At 43.1% G+C, this 12,969-nt stretch overlaps 3 protein-coding genes across 3 annotated transcripts; 2 read left to right on the top strand and 1 right to left on the bottom strand.

Moving 5' to 3' along the window:
- The first annotated feature begins 397 nt into the window (after positions 1–397).
- LOC115664267 (probable WRKY transcription factor 40) lies at positions 398–2,921 on the top strand. Its single transcript, XM_030586219.2, has 5 exons — positions 398–850; positions 960–1,028; positions 1,161–1,493; positions 1,593–1,709; positions 1,857–2,921. Exons 1-5 carry the CDS (start codon positions 776–778, stop codon positions 2,253–2,255), a joined length of 993 nt encoding a protein of 330 aa, XP_030442079.1. The 5' UTR covers positions 398–775; the 3' UTR covers positions 2,256–2,921.
- Positions 2,922–3,153: 232 nt separating this feature from the next.
- On the bottom strand, positions 3,154–9,597 carry LOC115664266 (uncharacterized). Its single transcript, XM_030586218.2, has 5 exons — positions 8,627–9,597; positions 4,490–4,547; positions 4,321–4,404; positions 4,016–4,157; positions 3,154–3,688 (listed from the first exon to the last, which is right to left on the bottom strand). Exons 1-5 carry the CDS (start codon positions 9,147–9,149, stop codon positions 3,317–3,319), a joined length of 1,179 nt encoding a protein of 392 aa, XP_030442078.1. The 5' UTR covers positions 9,150–9,597; the 3' UTR covers positions 3,154–3,316.
- Positions 9,598–9,917: 320 nt separating this feature from the next.
- On the top strand, positions 9,918–12,793 carry LOC115665438 (photosynthetic NDH subunit of subcomplex B 1, chloroplastic). Its single transcript, XM_030587326.2, has 6 exons — positions 9,918–10,563; positions 10,902–11,092; positions 11,199–11,456; positions 11,819–11,924; positions 12,291–12,376; positions 12,532–12,793. The coding sequence occupies exons 1-6, from the start codon at positions 9,961–9,963 to the stop codon at positions 12,695–12,697; spliced, it is 1,410 nt and encodes a 469-aa protein (XP_030443186.1). The 5' UTR covers positions 9,918–9,960; the 3' UTR covers positions 12,698–12,793.
- The last annotated feature ends 176 nt before the right edge of the window (positions 12,794–12,969 follow it).

The raw sequence follows: 12,969 nt of genomic DNA, 5'->3' as shown, positions 1-12,969 counted from the left end.
TCTTAGTCAACCAATTAACTTCTAACCCAATTTATATCTCGATGCCTTAGACTTCAATTGCGCCTAACAATAAAAATTTGCCACCGTATGGAAAGAGAACTTGTCTTCGAGAAAGGGTAGAGCCAATGGAGCACCGGGTCAACATGGAAGTTCTGGACAGACCCCATGAACAGATGAATAAAAAGGAGGAAGATTCGTGACTGGGGAGAGTACGTGTGCCCCCCCGTTTCCACTCTAGAGCCTCGCCTGGTGGGCACTCCTGTCTTGACTTTGAATTTCTTCTTTTGCCTTTCAACTCTCGACCGACCTCTTTTTCTCTCTCTCTCTCTCGCGGCACGCCAATCCGTTCATCCTTTTTTTTATTCGCAAATTGTTTGTTTTTGTTTTGTTTTTTGTCGTCATCATTTGAATATCGTTCACCCTTTTGCTCTCTGTCTGTAGAGATTATTATATATAGAGATATCACCCAAAACACAGCTTAACATAAGCTCATGACAGCTCCTTCCTGACGTTCTTATCTCTTTCTTGGCTCTCCTCCTCCCCACCGCAGCTCGTGCTGCTTCCTCCCTCTTTCCTTTCTTTAAGTCCCTATATATTGCCCTTCACTGCAGTCCATTTGACACAGTTCGGCGTCTCGAATCTTTCTTTGCTTCTGGGTCAATCTGAGGAAGCCCTAGTACAGCTAGCTGATCAAGAAAGGGGAAGGAAAAAGGAAAAAGATTTGGTTTTTCGAGCTGAGTTTGGTTGAAGACAGTTCTTGGAATCGCCTCCCGCTATGGATTACTCTTCCTGCATCAGTACTTCGCTGGATCTCAATATTAAGCCGCTCAGGGTTCTTGATGAAGCTCCGGTATGTGGAAAGTTCCCTCCCTTTTTTAGCCTTTCTGATTCAAAGTTGAAGTTCAGCTGCCAGTTTCTAGACATGGTTTGATTGAGATTTATTTGTATTTTGCTTCCAGAAGAGAGAGCCGCAAGAGACCAACTTTATGGATTTGGGTTTAAATACCTCTGTCAAAGAAGAGGCCAGTGTGAGTCCATGAACTTTCTCTTGTAATGAATGAACACAAACTTGACTTGTGGGTTGTGTCATGTCCAGTTATAAATTCCTACAAAAGATTGAGGATGGTTTGTTGTTTTCTTTTGTGTTGCCTTTTGTTCAGACTGGTGCTTTGGTTGAGGAACTGAATAGGGTGAGTGCTGAGAACAAGAAGCTCACACAGATGCTGACCGTCATGTGTGAGAACTACAATACATTGAGAAGCCAAGTGATGGATTACATGAGCAAGAATGCTGAGAAGGAGCTCAGCCCCTCCAAGAAAAGGAAATGCGACAGCAGCAACAACAATGGCGACAACAATGCTAACATGCTTACAAATGGAGCTTCCGAGAGCAGCTCAACAGATGAAGACTCATCTAGGAAACCGAGGGAGGAAAAAATCACAGCTAAAATCTCAAGGATCTATGTGAGGACCGAAGCATCTGACACTAGCCTGGTAAGCCCTTGAGTTCACTTCAGTCATGGCTAATTTAAAGCTGCAAATCATTGATGGCTGATTCATGAACTAATGTATGTTTGTGTGTGTTTGTTGCAGATAGTGAAAGATGGGTATCAGTGGAGGAAATATGGTCAAAAGGTGACCAGAGACAACCCATGTCCTAGGGCTTACTTCAAGTGCTCTTTTGCTCCAAGCTGCCCAGTCAAGAAGAAGGTAGGTTTAACTAAATAAATTTCTTATAGATGTGTAATTTGTTAGCAATTGGGACATCGAAAGAGTGTCTTATGTTTAGGCTTATATGTATTGTTAGTACATGTCAGACAAAATATGACGGTTTCTTGCTCGAATTTGGCTCTTCAGGTGCAAAGGAGTGTTGAGGACCAAGCTGTTCTGGTAGCTACATATGAAGGTGAACACAACCATCCAACTCAGATGGAGGAAACATCGGGCTCAAGCAGGTGCATGGCCATTGGATCAGTGCCCTGCTCAACCTCACTCAACTCATCTGGACCAACCATCACTCTTGACCTCACCAAATCAAAGTCCCCCATCGATTCCCCAATCAACAACAACAACAACAACAACAACAGCAGCAACAACAAAACCGCCTCAAAACCCAAGACGGAGTCGCCCGAAATCCAAAGGTTTCTGGTGGAGCAGATGGCCTCATCCCTCACGAAAGACCCCAGCTTCACTGCTGCCCTGGCTGCAGCCATTTCAGGGAAGATCTTCCACCAGAATTCGCCCGGGAAATGGTGAAAAAATCAGGCAAGGGTCTTTAGGTTTTGATTTTGCGCTGTAAATGGATTGAAAGTGAAAGGTTCAAAAAGAAAGAAGAGGGGAAATTTTGCTCTGCTACGTTGGAAGCTGTCATCCAAGATTTTGGAATCAAGTTGCTCAAATTGGACAGTCTAGTCCAAGCAGTCCAACTCAAAGTGGTGGGCTGTTCGAGTCGTCTTCCACAACTTGTTGAAAGAGCTAGCAGTCTTTGCTTTTTTTTCTTCTTTTGTCACGTGTAGCTTGCTTTTCTTGACTTCCCTTGTGGGGCCAAATTTGAGAAGGGAGGGGGTGCTCTGACCGCTCCCGTGCAATAAGATTGGGAAAGCAACGTTCGTGGAAATTGGATGCATCTTCCAACTCAGCCGGAACTGCCAGTCTTTGGTCTTCTCTTTTGCCAAAGAGTTGAAGAGAAGTGGTGGTAATATCCTGATTTTCATGTTTGGAGTCTAGATAGGACAAGCACAAGAAGAGAAGCTCCTGTAGTAGGAAGAGAAACAGATATCTTGTATACATTAATCATGGATTAGCTCAGGAACCCTTGTTATTGGATATAGAAACTGCCCGATTAGTTGGATATAGAAACCGCTCGATAAGTTGGAGCAATTGCTCGGCGTATAAATAGATTCCGAGTATGGTTTTCGACAATCTTTTTCTTGGTTTTACCCTTTAATTGTTACGTTCAAAGGCGATCTTTCGTACCCGGGAAGGAAAACACGAATTCATGAACTGCACAATCAACGATATCGGTCATGGAAACAGCTAAGCAGGGCAAATATTTCCCAAAGGTCCATTGAACTTGGGTTTTTGTTTTTAATGAAGACAAGTCTGCAATTAGTGTATAGACATCTACGTACGACTACAGTCTTAACATATTGAATAGTTGCCAGATATGAGTCATCTCAATTAAATAATGCGGTAATAAGTCGTACCAAATGAGAGCACAAGAGAGTGATTACAACAGCTAGTGGTCCCTAGTGACTGATTTTACGCAATCGACCTGCCTGGTCATCAAACAAAATTACAATGGCTGGAAATCCATCTTAATAACTTGAGAGAGGGGAAGATGATTCGTCCTTCGCTCTTTCTAGTATCAGACCACTTGTCTCACTGGGTTTTCTTTCGTCCTTAGCATTTCTGCCGTCTTTTTCCCGAGCTTCTGCTGAGGCAATGCACTCATGAAATCTGAAGCAACTAACGAGATGATCGTTAGTTAATCCAGCAACCTGCATGAATGAATAGACGACCGTGGGGCTGACGCTCCGGAACCCTCTCTTGATCAATTCTTTGCTTATGAACTCCGCCTTTGAAGTTTTCGCAGGCACCTGACGGGAATACTTGAACTGGCTGACAAGTGGGTTGTGGTTTACAAAGTTCCATATATACTTGTCAAAGGATCCGAACTCTTCGATTACCTGTATTATCAATTAAGAACCACAAAATTATTTAAAAAAAGAAGGTTCTGCAGTTAAGCTTGAAATATTCAAAGCATATTCATATAATTCTTCCGAATCCTTCTCTTGCTTGGACTAATATATTGCTGCTTGAAGTTTCATGATGGAACTTTCAACGCCAAAGAAAGGTTGTATGATGGGAAGAGAATTTCTCAGGAGAGGCCACAAAGTCAAGAATGTCGCCCCACTACTAGAGATTTGAAAGTCGCAGAGAAAAACCCTCAGTGTGCTATTTGCAACATACGGCAAGGATACAATAACTACAGAACAAGGAGACGAGGTCACTACCTTGCACATCTGACGTGCATTTTCCAAGATAGCTCGCAGCTTTGATTCCGATAATAATGAAATGGCAGGACTCCCTGGTGCAGTTACCTTTTTCTCATTTAGTTTCGATACAGAGACTGGATCAAAATTCAAGAAGACTTCCCTGATCACAAGCATATGCACCGTGAAGTAAGCCAATGCTAATAGTACTCTTGATACCCTGTGTTCCTCATTTTATATAAAGCTAGAGCAGTGAAAACTTGATAATTACTCATCAATATTGAAACCACCAGGCACGGTAGATATTAGTTTGAATTGGCTTTTACCTAAAAAAATGCCTTTTGGTAAGAATGGCTGGCCATGAAAGTTCAGCTAAAGCACCTGATAAGCAGAGCAATTCAAATAATCTCCTGCAAGATGTCAGGAATGGTCAGAAACCGTGCAAGAGAGACCACAGATACAGTAACGGAATAGGTTCTTAGTTAGTTTAGACACCTGTCGTCATGAATTGGGAACCCCCATTCCTCATCATGAAAAGTAGCATAATTAGGATCTATTCAACGCATGAAAAAGAGTAGATATGGTCAGAATATGTAAACGACAGAAAGAAGGGCACATTGAAACAACATCAAGGATGTACAGCTGCCAGTACACAATATATAAGAAAAACCGCCTCTTATATGTGCATATACTCCATAACTGCATAAGCACATGCATCTACATTCTAGCACGAGTTCATGGTCAAAGAAATGAAAAGTCATAGTCCAAGAACGAGGTTTGAAAGAGTCTCCAGTTGATTGGAATGGTCAAGCCCTTAATATGCATGTACTTTAGCACTTCATTATGAAACCTAGCTTAAAAAGTGCGCGGAACACTTTCACTCGCCCACCCAGTCAACCAATGCAACGTCCATATTTATTCCATCGAAAATCAGCTGATCGTAAAAAGCAATATTCTAGTAAATCAGCCCTCTAATGATACATTTAACACGCCAATGTCCACAGTATGCATGTAGAGAATTAGTTACAACTACAAGCCACCATAAAATTCCATCAACCAAGCTTACACAGTTGGGAAAAGAGATTTGAAAACAGTAAGAAGTACTTACAGGGTTCGACTTTGAGATTAGGCCTAGAGGATAGTCGAATTCCTACTCAGGCCCCGTGCACATGAACGTTTTTCTTTAATTGGTTTCAAAATGGTATTTTCCAAAAACCGCTTTTGTTTAGCTCCTTTCTCAGCAGCAGAGAATTAATAGAAGGGATTGGAATTCCCAGAAGGACAGGAATCTTGGAGAATTTAAAGGAGGAGAAAAATACTAGGATCATAATGGCCCTTTCAAGTGGGAGAAAATTTTCTAAAACATTAAACTTTGCTTATGCAACAGAGTGATCAAATAATCAAGAGCAAATTACAAAGTGAACAAATAACATGAACAAATCTGTTGAAGAAATCCTTTTAGCAATTTGATGGTTCTAAAGTCTGAAGTGTTTAATAAGTTGTTCGAACGAAAGTACAGATGAAAATCACTAAAAAAAAACAGAAGCAAAAATAAGAACTTCACACAAGTCCTTTCAATGTAACTAGTCATACCCGTGCCAATTGTGGTGTCAAAGTAAAAGAACAAACAGTTATCCATCAACATAACAGAACTTTTCAGGTGCAATATATCACCAAAAGCATGCCAAAATATGTGTTGGACCTACCACATGTGATAGTAGAAGGACAAGGCATAAGCACAGGGAAAATTTCAGAAGATGACAAACAGTTTCCTTGTATAGATTGGTTTTGTGGAATTCGATTTTGGAAGACCCAGCTCATGAAAACAATATTGATTCAAGATTATCACCACTTGGATTTGGTAGCAAATTTTTCTCAAATTGATAGACTAAATAGGCAATCAATGTTGGCTGGGAAATTACCTTAAATAAGTGATTTCTTCCAAACTGGTGATTTAGGTTAACTGCACTTGGTCTAAACACCAGACTCCGTGGGATTTCCAGGGAAACTTGTATGGATCCAATGGTCTAATGATTCGAACTTCATCTTTCGGTTTTGGAGCTTTATGCATATAGGAACACCTTCATTGCTTCTTTAAATTATTAAGTTTGCGAATCCTAATTGGCAAGTGTTGTATTTGAAGTTATTGGGTCTGTTGTCCATCTGTGAACAAACAAGCATGTGAGTATGTGAATGGAGAGAGAGAGAGAGATCCACATTTGAGGAGGAATTTGGTTATGGGAACATCAACAAAAGGAAGAGTCTACTATGGGTATCTGCAGAAAGAAAGCTGTTTTACAAGCTCGAAACAAAGGCAGTCTGTACAGTCCATTAAATAGTGGAATGTAGCCTACTTGGACTGATAAAACTGTCTGTTCTCTTAATTAAATTGCAACTAAACTTGGCCCAATATTTTACTAAAAGCTGGAAGAAAGGGCGTGGCAGACCTCTGTAAACATTGCTACAAGCTTCTCTATAGCTATACTCTGGATTTGTTCCATTGTAGTTGCTAATTTCACTCAATTGGAGAAAAACAGTTATTGGAAAACTCTTAAATTTTGCTCCAAGCAATTTACCGTATCTTGGTTGAAAAAAAAACAAATTCTCAGGCCAAGCACCCTCATGTTCATCCAAGTGTCAATTGACCTTGAATTGTGGCTGCTCTTGAAGACGATTGTCTGTGACTACTCTCGAAGATAAAGATTGGTGTCCGAAAAACAAAGGACTTGGAACGACAAATGGTGGTAGTCTCAGTGTCAGAGTAGATAGGGTTCAATTCTTTTACAAGACTAATGGCAAGAAGAAAGATAAAGCTAGGGTTTGGCTCTGATACAACGGCTACATTCTTACTCAATAACTTAATGAAAAAGTACATAAGATGGCTCTATTTTTAGAGCATGAGAAGCACTAACAAAACCCTAATTTCCTCATCTATGACCAAAACATAATATCCATAGATATACCTCAACAGATTCTATATCTCCATATTACCGCTAAATCTGCGACAACCTTCCATCCTTTTCAAATGTACACTAGAACAAGCGACAAATAATGCGCAATTTAATCAGAAAAGTATATCATGTACCAGAAAAATCGTCCAACTTATGTTGTGATCCAAGGACCATTAAACTCTATCCACACTCATCTGTTAGATGGAAATGTAGAGTTCTGGTGGATCTACTGATGCCTGATTCATGCAGTAGGTTGACAAAATCTTATTGAAACGAGTGATCATCTACGATTCTCACAGTCGATTGTGTTAAACATATTCTTTGGATATACATTAAAAACTAGTGTTATCGTCTACTTATTATAGTCTCCAAAGTTGGACATACTCCCTGTCCTTGCCATATAATCTGAAGTGGACGTGAAGGGCTAATAATTTTTATGGGCATGTCATTTTGTACTTTACTCTGTCAATTCATCATAATAACAGAGCTTCCTTCCACAATAGCATAAAAATGACACAGGCTGAACTCCTCCTGCTACATAATCACACGGGACCGGTGCAATCATAATTCCCCACAGTATTAGTGAAAAGAGAACAAAAGACAAATCAATTGAACTGACTCCTAATGCTGTCCAGCAACCGATTTACAGAATTTATCCAGTTGACCTTTCATTCACTTAAATCCCACATACTTGCCCACATTTGACAAGGCATGCGAGTATAATTCATTCAAAACCCTGATGAAGGTGATTACTTCAGGCTCCCTACAAGCAACTTCATTCAAAGGAACCAGCTGAGGCCTGGTGATTAAGGGTGATGATATCCTGCTTTTCTTAGTTACCACTACAATTCCGAAGCATAAAAGTCAGTAGCACTTGGATGGTTCTCCAAAAATGAGGCAAATAATTTATTACAGAAATGATGCTGATATTTTCGTCATCTGTAGAGCCGTATTTTTCTATGTAGATACTGTACTGAATGTTTCCTCCTTATTATTTTTAATATTAGCTCTATTCAGGCAAACAATTATTAAAAACATGCCCATAATCTGCATATTTTTTGTCCCAGCGACAATCCATTTTCCTGAAAATCCTCCTATGCATAATTTGTAACTCGAGCTTCATTAAATACTAAGTGACTCTGTTTCCTGTTAGGGCTGGTCTACATTTTGAATCATGACACATGTGAGACAAGGCAGAACTAATTGAGGGTCTAACGCATAGTTTTCCATTAATGGACTTCATAAAGCTTTTACTTGAAGCAAAAAGTTAAAGCTTTAGACCAATGTCATCCCTCATCTTGGAGTAGTACATTAACTATGACACTATTTGTAATTGAAGATGCACAGAACATTTTTTTCTTCTAGAAAAAAGAGCCCTCACTTGGCATAACTTTGCTTAGTCACACACCTGCGGACCATACCATAAAGGAAAGTAACTGCCCTAGCTGTGTACAATCAACAATGTCTCACATGTTCAAATTCCATTATGGTTTCTTAAGTTTACGGGTATGCTATAGTGATATTCATCACATACTACATTTGAACAATGCAAACCTGGTTCCACCTTGAGATCTCCTTAGCATAAAAAGACCATGCATAATCTTCGTGCACATAAGTAAAAGTTATCAAGTGCAACGAAACACAATTAGTTCTCAGTATATTGTAAAAATGTCAACCATACCTGTATTTGGCGTGACCCAACTGCATCTTTTCTTGACCTCTAGACCATCCAGGGATTCGATTAACCCACCATCATCACCAACCTTTTCAACCGTGTCTACCTCTCTACCATCAGTCTGGTCTGCCTTCAAGCTACATTTCTTCTTCCTCACAACGGCACTCGTTCTCCTCCCCGTGACCATCCTCCCGCTCGACATCCGACTCTGTGACGAATCAGACGATGAAGCATCAGATGAACACGAAGCGCTCCTTGCCAATTTTGGCCCAATCGCCATCTCTTGGTGCTGCAGAAGTGCTTTAGCAGCGCCCGACTTCTGCGAGACCGGCGGTGTGGAAAGCGCCTTCTTGTCCTTAGGCTCCAATTTCTGCGGCGGCTTATCAGGTTTCTTGCTGGGCTTCGAGGCAGGTTTCAAAGCGTTGGCGTTGGCGTTGGCCATTGGAGCATTGTTTGCAGCTGGTCTCAGCACCGGTCGAATCTCTGGCTCTACGACATTCGTCGAACGCACTCGTGGAGGGCCCGACATTGCAAAACTCTCTCTCTCTCTCTCTCTCTGTCCACAGTAACTTTCCAGAAGATATTCAATCCAATTCCAAGCACATTTTACCAGGTCGATGCTCAAAAACTCGAATCACTCCTCAATTGAGCACTTACCGACAATGGCTTATCCCCCAAATCTCCCCCTCTCCCGATCACCGCCTGTACGGACAGCGAAGCAGCGACCTTAGGGCAGGCGAATGTCGACGAAGGAGAGACGCTCGGAGCTCGTCGCCGAGAGCCGAGAGGAAGAGCTCTCAGGACCCGGCGTTCAAGGCGCGAGAGCGGGCAAAGGAATCGAGCTGCGCTCGGAGGAAGGTGGCGAACGGCGCCGGAGGCCTCGCCGGAGAAAAGCTCCGGTACGGTGGAGAGAAAGTCGCGCCGCTTCGCTCTTTCTCTTTCCCGGTGGGTGAAGAGGGAAAGTGCGGGAAAGTGCGGGGAAAGTCAGTCCGTGAGAGAAAGTAGAAGAAGAAGAAGAAGTGAAGCCTTCTTCGCGAATGTGAACTCGAGTGGACTTTAACGCGAGAAAGCAACGTATCAGCAAGAAGACAGAGAGAGAGAGAGAGAGAGAGAGAGGGAGGGAGCCAATGAAGGCGCGCCACGTCGGAAGCATTTTGAACTCCCGGAGCGCTCGGCCCGACCCGTAAGGTTCGGATCCGGGTCCGGTTTGGGGGGAGGCCCGGTTTGCGGGAGACGGACTTGGGTGGGGCCCCACTTATCCAACCATCTTCCACCTCTCGATTGAAATCCCAACGTCTACTTCCTACTTCGGCCGACCACGCAACTGCAGTAACGGCATCATGGCCGCCGCAGCTCCCCCGTTCCCGAATTCTCTCTCGCCGTTCTCGACGAACCCGAGCTCGGCCTCGCCGTCGCCTCGCCTCGCCAGGCCCTCGTTCCCCGCCGCCCACTCCGAGCAGCCCCCGCCGCTGCGCGCGAGAAGGCGGGACGGCCCCCGGCCGGCTCGTGCCAAGAAGAAGAACCCGTGGCTCGACCCTTTCGACGACGGGGAGGACCCGGACATGGAGTACGGGTCGCTGTTCGCGGACGGCAAGCAGGAGGAGGACCCCAGGCCGCCCGACAACCCGGACAGCCCCTACGGGTTCCTCAAGTTCCCGATGGGGTACAACGTGGAGATCGCCGGCCTGGCGCTGAAGGTGAGGGGGGACGTGAGGAGGTGCTGCTGCGTGGTCTCGGGCGGCGTGTACGAGAACCTGCTCTTCTTTCCGGCGATACAGTTGATCAAAGATAGGTACCCGGGGGTCCAGGTGGATGTGGTCGCGTCGGCGAGGGGGAAGCAGACTTACGAGCTGAACAAGAATGTGAGGTGGGCTGATGCATATGACCCTGACTACGACTTCCCCGAGCCTGCGGACCTTATGGACATGCTCGGAGTGCTTAAGGTTAAGATCATAACTTCATTTGCCCCCTTTAACCCTCATCCAACATAAGGACAACGAATGGATGTTCGGAATGTGATGCATCGCTGACCGTAATTGACGAATTCGGTAGTTTGAACTCAACTCTGTTGGCAGTTCAAAGAGCAGCTGCAATGATGCTGATTAGTTTTTATCTTGTTAACTTTGATTGTACGTTTCTCCTGAGCTGGTGTCTCCAGACATGGTGGTTGATGAAATCATCGATTGCGAGTTGATCAGCATAACACAATTTGTAGGAGAAACTCAGCGGATTGCAGTGATGAATGGAAACTCACTTGCTATGTTTCCCTCTGTTCTTGCAGAGTAGGTATTATGACATGGTTCTGTCGACTAAACTGGCAGGGCTTGGGCACGCGTCATTCTTGTTCATGACGTCGGCCCGCGATCGAGTCAGCTACATTTATCCCAATGTGAATGCTGCAGGAGCGGGACTACTTCTATCCGAGACTTTCACGGCAGAAAGCACCAATCTTTCAGAGGGTGGATACAACATGTGAGACTCTCACTTAAGCTTTTTTTTTCCGCATTCGCACGGTAATAAGGTGGAACAACCCTGTGAAGAACAAAAAAACGGTTGATGAGGCATTTTGTAACTTCAGGTATCAACAAATGGTTGATTGGTTAGGAAGACCCTTTCGCAGCGTGCCAAGGCATCCTGTTCGACCGCTAAAGGTTTCTATCTCGAAGAAGCTGAAGGAGGTTGTCGGAGTAAAGGTCAAGAACACCGGAGCAGAGAAGGGGAAGTATATCGTGATTCACGGGCTGGAATCAGATTCAAAGGCTTCAATGCAGTCGAAAGGGGATGCCGATAGCTTGCTGCCGCTCACAGTTTGGGCTGAAATCGCCGAGGGTATAAGGTAATCACTTAGCTTTTCTTTCGATACTCAAACGTATGAATTATGATGCTTTCTAGGACTAAAACTAAAGTATGATCGAGAAAATAGTTTTGCCTGAAGCTGCAGGGCCAGATTCAGTTCTGCTGACCATCCTTGTTGAACAAAATGTGACAACTATACTTGAAGATAATATGAACCGAAAATTTCGTCGAGAGTCGAACCCAGTTATCATCGAACTAAATAGAAAAGTTCAAAATCAAGCTCCTCAATACATGGTATTAAATGGCCATTGAACTTCCTCTGGCAAGAGGAACTTTTATGAGACGGGTACATGAAAAAGAGACATTGCTTGACACGGTTCTTTTGATGTAAAATTGAAACAGAGGGGTGAGGCCGATATTCGTCATTCCACATGAAAAGGAAAGAGAAAATGTGGAGGAGATCATCGGAGAAGATGCCAGCATCGTCTTTATAACTACACCAGGTCAGGTATGTGGTTAATGAATGTCAGGTCGGAGTATTCTGCCCTGTTCTCAATTTTGTTCTGTTGCGAAACTGGTTAATGCATTAGCATCAGGTAGCTATGAAGATTCTAAAAGGAACTCCAGTTCTCGTTTCCAATGAATTTTCCGCGCATGACATCTTGAGACCTCTTCTGCTTCCTTTTGGTTGCTTGCTGCGGCGATTGACAATAAAACATCCAGTTCACTAAGTTCATATCGGTACCCGTTTTATCTCATCTCTGCTACATATGCTGCAAACAAATAGTTGATGTGTCAACAGAATGGCTGCAAAATAGCGTCCTCGTGTGAAGAATGAAACTTTACTTCCATTCTTTTATTCATTCTCCTTCAGCTGGCTGCGCTAATCAATGACTCAGTCGGGGTAATAGCAACAAATACGGCTGCTATCCAACTAGCCAATGCACGTGAAAAACCGAGGTAAATTTATATGTGAATGGCTCCTCTCGTTTTGAGTTTAAAGTGCACTGCCTTCCTCGTAGTGCTTTTCTTTTGAATATTAGCTGATTAACAGTAAATCACTTGCGATTAGTCACAGCAGATTTCTGACTCATATCACGAGTGCTCATTTGCAGCATTGCCCTGTTTTCCTCTGAAGAGAAGGCAAAAATATTCATTCCGAACCCAGAAGAGAGAAAATGTACGGTGGTTTCCTCCAAAACTGGAAAACTTGTTGATATTGACGTTGAAGCTGTGAAAAAGTCTATGAAGATTTTTTATGTCTCCCTAGCTCTAGCCTAGAAGTGATGATGCTTCTTTTTGGGTCCTCTGTATTCTTAACATTCCAATTTGTATATGTCTATCCAATTGAAATGATATGGAAGCCCAGTTGTCGTATCAAGTGGCCTCATCTAAATAGAAAGTGCACCAGGAGCTTTTACACAGACTATCACCTGTCCCACTATGCCAGTTGCGTTCGGGTTGTTATGGATGAACATTCCCAACATCGAAATTGATTATGCACTTACATTCAGATGAGGAATATGTGTAGAGGAATAAAAATGATACTATGG

Source organism: Syzygium oleosum, unplaced genomic scaffold, assembly GCF_021117445.2.
Source record: "Syzygium oleosum isolate NSW1041296 unplaced genomic scaffold, Sole_v2.1 Sole_v2.05, whole genome shotgun sequence".
Lineage (NCBI taxonomy): Eukaryota > Viridiplantae > Streptophyta > Magnoliopsida > Myrtales > Myrtaceae > Syzygium > Syzygium oleosum.
The sequence above is the reverse complement of the archived record's forward strand: the minus strand, read 5'-3'. Positions and strand labels throughout refer to the sequence as shown.

Excerpts from the sequence above, each read along its gene's own strand:
- LOC115664267 (XM_030586219.2), top strand. The coding sequence starts at position 776 with ATGGATTACTCTTCCTGCATCAGTACTTCGCTGGATCTCAATATTAAG. Across the intron at positions 851-959 it reads GGGTTCTTGATGAAGCTCCG|AAGAGAGAGCCGCAAGAGAC; the intron begins GTATGTGGAAAG and ends TTTTGCTTCCAG. Across the intron at positions 1,494-1,592 it reads AAGCATCTGACACTAGCCTG|ATAGTGAAAGATGGGTATCA; the intron begins GTAAGCCCTTGA and ends TGTTTGTTGCAG.
- LOC115664266 (XM_030586218.2), bottom strand. The coding sequence starts at position 9,149 with ATGTCGGGCCCTCCACGAGTGCGTTCGACGAATGTCGTAGAGCCAGAG. Across the intron at positions 4,548-8,626 it reads TTGGGTCACGCCAAATACAG|ATCCTAATTATGCTACTTTT; the intron begins GTATGGTTGACA and ends TGCGTTGAATAG. Across the intron at positions 4,158-4,320 it reads ACCAAAAGGCATTTTTTTAG|GGAAGTCTTCTTGAATTTTG; the intron begins GTAAAAGCCAAT and ends GCTTGTGATCAG.
- LOC115665438 (XM_030587326.2), top strand. The coding sequence starts at position 9,961 with ATGGCCGCCGCAGCTCCCCCGTTCCCGAATTCTCTCTCGCCGTTCTCG. Across the intron at positions 11,925-12,290 it reads TTATAACTACACCAGGTCAG|CTGGCTGCGCTAATCAATGA; the intron begins GTATGTGGTTAA and ends ATTCTCCTTCAG. Across the intron at positions 12,377-12,531 it reads AATGCACGTGAAAAACCGAG|CATTGCCCTGTTTTCCTCTG; the intron begins GTAAATTTATAT and ends GCTCATTTGCAG.